The sequence below is a fragment of the Peromyscus californicus genome, unplaced genomic scaffold (genome assembly GCF_007827085.1).
Source record: "Peromyscus californicus insignis strain IS unplaced genomic scaffold, ASM782708v3 Scaffold_4__1_contigs__length_199733344, whole genome shotgun sequence".
In the NCBI taxonomy this organism is placed as follows: Eukaryota; Metazoa; Chordata; class Mammalia; order Rodentia; family Cricetidae; genus Peromyscus; species Peromyscus californicus.
In genome coordinates, this window is record NW_026294562.1 from 75,998,188 (window position 1) to 76,003,743 (window position 5,556).

Genomic DNA, 5,556 nt, shown 5'->3' on the forward strand with positions numbered 1-5,556 from the left:
TAGATGGGCAGGTGTACACTTTTAAAAGATTAGAAGTGAGCCATTGTGACTGTCCCAGGTGTTCCGGCTGATCAAGGAACAGACCTGTGATGTCTCATCTCTCAGAAGCGTACTCCTCAACTAGTTTGAGATTTCTAGACCAAGTTGGTGAAAATCCCCTAAATGAAAGCCCGCGTCATTTTCTGCCTTCTTATTAATGGCCTTCTCTCCACAGGCTCCCGGCTCCATAATACACTGACCAGGAGCAAAAAACGACGCGCCGATTCACAGGCGGCTTCCACCTAGCTGACCTTGAGAGGGCTGCGGGTCCCCAGAGTCGGTACCACGCCCAACTGCATCTCGTCCTCGCTGGCAGAGAAGTCCCCGCCCACGTGGGCCTGTCCGCCTGGGACTTGTTCTCAGACTGGCACTTGTAGACTCTGTGGCCATTTTGGATGAGGGCTGGAAGACAATGACCCAGAGAGACCGGTGACGTAACCCTGGGCACAACCGCCGGGGAGCCTAGTTCGTGAGACCCCAGCGCCACCATTTTTATGCAGGCGTCCTCAAGTCCTGATTGTGTGCCTGCTACTTTCCGTTTTCAAGTTTTACCCACATTAGGGTGCGCACGGAGCTGGTTTCTGTCCCTTCCCGGCCCGGGTACCCGACCGCCGATACCTGGGGCTGGGCAGGCGTTCCGGGGCGCGCTGGGCCGTCCCGGGGCCGAGCCGGGGGATCGCCATGGCGCAGCTGCTTGCCCCGGCAAGGCCCTCGGCTCGGCCCGGGTTCGGGAAGCTCCGGGTCGTGAGCTTCGCGGACGTGGCCGTGTACTTCTCCCCGCAGGAGTGGGGCTGCCTGCGGCCCGCGCAGAGAGCCCTGTACCGGGAGGTGATGCGCGAGACCTACGGGCTCCTGGGCGCGCTCGGTGAGAGCCTTTCCTGCCCGCCTGGGCTCGCCCCACGCGTGACACCGTGGGTTCACCGCGGTGGAGCGGGGAGCCCTGGGAACTGGAGGCAGGGACCAAGTGGGTTGGCCTCGCCGCATCGCAGGGTTTGCTTTCTTTCCCTCCAGGAGGCGGAGGCGCCAAGCCAGCGCTCATCTCCTGGGTGGAGGAAGAGGCCGAACTGTGGGGACCTGGTGCCCAGGATCCAGCGGTGGCCGTGTGTCCGACGGAAGCAGACTCAGGTGAAGGACTGGGTACTCCGGCTTTGGGGAACTTCTCAGTAGCCGGCCCGTTGTGGTGGTGCCTTCTGGTGACTCCACTTGCCTGCCTGGCAGTTTCTTCCCTGAACTGTTTTCTTGGCCAACGTCGTTATGCCTGGCCCCTGGATTCACCTAGAAAGGGGCTGGGATTGTGCCTGTGCAGTACTCTCACTGTGGTTCCCTGCTGGAGGCGCCTTCAGTTCTTCCTGTCCACCTCTGGCAAGTGCTCAGCCCTCTGGACTTGGGCTTGGGGACCACACTGATGCCCTCTGTGCTGCCTCTGGACATCCACGCACCCTGCATGCTCAGATGCTGTGGCTTCTCCCCTCCAGTGCCCTGTCTGTCACTATGTGGGGGTGTGGGAATCAAGGAGCAGGATGAGTCGGAGTCTGAGCTTTTTCTTGGTCTCCGAGCAGATTGCGGACAGGAGGAAAGGAAGAGACCAAGGGAAGAGACCGAGGCAACCCAGAAGACGTTTTCTACACAAGCTGGGCCGAAGAAGCCTCACCCCTCCTTTGCAGGACTCCCTTGCAAATTGGAGCTGCTGTCCAAGGACACTCACCAGGGCCATCCCCCTCTTGGTGTTCACGCCACTGTCCCAAGAGCAGATCAGCGTCATGGCTGCCGTGTGTGCGGGAAGAGTTTTGCCTGGCGGTCCACGTTGGTGGAGCACCTGTATACTCACACAGGTGAAAAGCCGTTCCGTTGCCCTGACTGCAGCAAGCCCTTCGGCCGGGCTTCCTCCCTGAGCAAGCACCGGGCCATACACCGAGGGGAACGGCCACATCGCTGTCCTGACTGTGGCCGGGCCTTTACGCAGCGCTCAGCCCTCACCACCCATCTCCGTGTCCACACTGGAGAGAAGCCCTACTGCTGTGCTGATTGTGGGCGCCGCTTCAGCCAGAGCTCTGCGCTCCGTCAGCACCAGCGGGTACACAGTGGCGTGACCCCCTTTCCTTGTACAGACTGTGGCAGAGCCTTCGCCCATGCCTCAGATCTTCGGCGCCACGTGCGCACCCACACGGGTGAAAAGCCTTACTCATGCCCTGACTGTGGACGCTGCTTCCGCCAGAGCTCTGAAATGGCAGCCCACAGGCGGACCCACAGCGGCGAGCGTCCCTACCCCTGCCCTCAGTGTGGCAGGTGCTTTGGCCAGAAGTCAGCAGTGGTGAAGCATCAGTGGGTCCATCGGCCAGGAGCTAGGGGCCATAGAGACGGAGAAGCCAGTCACTTATCTATATCCCTGGCCACAGGCCAAGGGGACCCTGATCCACCTGTGGACTTCCGGCACTATCCAGAGATATTCCAGGAGTGCGGGGGGTGGTCTTAAAAGTTCCAACGTAGAGAGTGAAATGTACACACTGTTGGAAGCCCAGAGGCTTGAACCTATGGCATCCTCCGGAAGGCACAGAAGTTCTAGCAAGGGCTGGTCCTGGGGACAGAGTACAGCCTTATGGGTGGTTACCAGCTGCTTTTGCACACATACTGATTCCACTACCCGAGGCTCTGAGTCTATTGGGTGGGGTGGGAAGCCCACTAGAACGCTATGAGAAGCAAGGCTCAGAAGGATTGAGAGGCTTGAAGAGAACCTTGTTTAATCCATTGCCTCGTTAGTGCAGAGGCTGAAGTAGATGGCTCTGTGTGAACTGAGCCAGCTGCATTTCCAGGGGTTATTAGTTACTGGTCAAGAGCTGGGTGTGGTGGTGCCCGCCTCTGACCTCAGCACTTCAGAGGTAGAGACAGGAAGGTCAGGAATTTGAGACCAGTTTGGGTTACCTGAGACTTCATCTAAGGTAAATAAATAACAAGTGAAATTATTTGAGGTTTAAAATTCAAAGTATTTGACACACAAAAGAAGGTCCAGGTTTCTAGCTTCTTTTGAAAAATAAAACAAAAAACTCCAAAAGATTCAGCCGGCCAAGGAAGACAGAACACTGCATGTACTGGGTGTGGCGGCATATGCCTATAATTCCACCACTTGGCAGCTGGAGGCCGAGAGGTAGAAACAAAACAAAAAACAAGCAAAAACAAAGTTCATAAGCTTTGTTTCAGCTCTTCCCTTGTATTTTATTTTGTGGTTTTCAAAGTGCTTTCTTGTCTATTACCTTGTTTACCTCTTCTAACTGCCTAGGAAAGGAAGCAGTTTGAAGAGGAAGCCTAGTCAGGAAGAGGCACTTGGGGCCAGATCCCTGACCCTCTGTGTTCACTCTGCCTTCGCCACCCGTCTGTATGTTCACTCAGGAGAAGCCAGGTAGCCAGCAGCTCCTGAATTTGGAGGGAAAGACCCTGAGAGTTTTGTTCAGTCAGAGCCGCCTCACTTATTTGAACTGGAGGAAATCTGAGCTTTTCTGTCCCTTTGTGGTCAAAGACAGATTACAGGAGGCAAAACTGCCTGCCTAAGATCACACAGAGAGGCTGTAGGGCTCACAGTCTACTGCTATCTGTTTAAGTGTGTGTGTGTGTGTGTGTGTGTGTGTGTGTATACACGTGTGCATGCAGATGCCTGTAGAGGCCAGAAGAGGGCGTTGAGTGCCCTGGAGCTACATACAGGATATTGTGAGCTACCTGATGTGGGTGCTGGAAACCAAACTCTGGTTCTTTGGAAGAGCAGCAAGTGCCATTCGTTAACCGGTGAGCCTCCTCCTCAGCACACTTTTTAAGAGACACCTTGGTATCTGTGAATGTTAAGCTTCACCCCTGCTGTCTTCACCACTGATGAGTTCCTGCCAGGATGAGTGGGAAACACCTGTGGGCTGAGTACTGGGGAGTCTGTGGCAGGAGGATCACAAATTCAGTGCAATCTGGGCTACTGTCCCCAAAAATGTTTGTACATACTGCTCATCCAGAGAACCTAAGTTCAGTTCCCCGCAACACGTCAGATGGCTTACAACTGTCTGTAACTCTCACTCCAGGCTAGGGCCTCTGTGGGCACTTGCACTCATGTACGAATACTTACATACAATTAAAAATAAGAGGAGGGGCTTGGGAAGATAGTTGTCAGTAAAGTACTTTCTAAAGCCTAAGAAACCAGATTTTAAACCCCGGCACCCACATAAAAAAGTCGGGTGGCAGATAAGAGTCTCCCTGGAGCTCACTGCCAAGCCTGGCCAGCCTCATTGGTGAGCTCCAGAACTGTGAGAGACCCTGTCTCTGAGAAAGCAGACCTGGTTCCGAGAATGACATCTGAAGTCTGGCCTCCACCTGCACATAAGCACACACGCCCACATACCCTCAAACACGCTTCCACACATTATTACTATTATTGTATGTTCATGCACGTGGATGTCAGGACGGTTTGGGAGAGTTCATTCTTGTCTGTGTCGGTGTCAAGTTCACGTCATCAGATTTGCACGCGAGCACATTTACCCTCTGACCATCTGACAGCCTACACTTACAATTTTAAAAACTTACATTTTTGGCATCTGAGGATGTTATTTCATAAAACATCTTTTTTAATCATTGCAAATCACACTTAATCACTACTATCATTTGTATTATACACTTTCCAAAACCGAAGCCTGGAGCTTATGGTCAAAGTCATATCCATATGTTGATTATTTTATGTGTGTGCCGAGGACTGTACCCAGTATTCTGATACTGCACGAGGGAGGCCCCGGCTGGCCAGTCAGGGTATCCCCGGGAAAACATGCCCGGCAGATGCAGCGGCGGGCTGTGGTGCATGGACAGTCACTCACACCCTGGGCACTGCATCCACGTGGAAATGAGTTCATTATAATAAAAAGATAGGAGAAAGATAAGAGAGAGAGAGAGAAGGGGGGAAGAAAGAGGGGCGAGGTGCCCACCTCGTGGGAATGGAGAGAGGGGGAGGGGCAGTTTTCTTTTTTAAAGGGGACTTTACATCAGGAGGCTGGGCGGGTCTCCCAGGGGGAGTTTCCAAGGGGCGGGTCAGAATACTAATACCAGGGGCCTCATGAACTCTGCATTGTATGACTGGGTGTCCTCAACCTGGATTTGTAGTTCTTTAATGTGAAATGACTCATTTAAAGGGCTGGAGAGATGACTCTGATTAAAAGCACTTTTCTTGAAGAGGTCCTGGGTTCGATTCCCAGCACCCACACGGTGGCTTGCTACCATCCACAAATCCAATTTTCATGCTCTCATCTGACCTCTGAGGGCACCAGGCACACTCGTGGTGCACATACTTATATATAAGCAAAGTACTCAATAAATGAAACTAAGTTTTTCATTTAACCAGGACATGGTGGAGTCTGGTTTCAGCACTGGAAAGGCTGAGGCAGGAGGATTTGAGTTCAAGGCCAATCTGCGTTACAGAATGACACCTGTCTCAAAGAAATCAGTCATTTGGAGCTGCAGCTGTGGCTCTGTATTTGACCCTTCTGAGCATGTGGGTGG

At 53.4% G+C, this 5,556-nt stretch overlaps 1 protein-coding gene across 1 annotated transcript; it reads left to right on the forward strand.

The window, feature by feature from the left end:
* The first annotated feature begins 434 nt into the window (after window positions 1-434).
* Window positions 435-5,229, forward strand: LOC128124820 (zinc finger protein 764-like). The gene is made up of 3 exons (XM_052761525.1): window positions 435-904; window positions 1,051-1,164; window positions 1,599-5,229. The coding sequence occupies exons 1-3, from the start codon at window positions 721-723 to the stop codon at window positions 2,510-2,512; spliced, it is 1,212 nt and encodes a 403-aa protein (XP_052617485.1). The 5' UTR covers window positions 435-720; the 3' UTR covers window positions 2,513-5,229.
* Window positions 5,230-5,556: the final 327 nt, after the last annotated feature.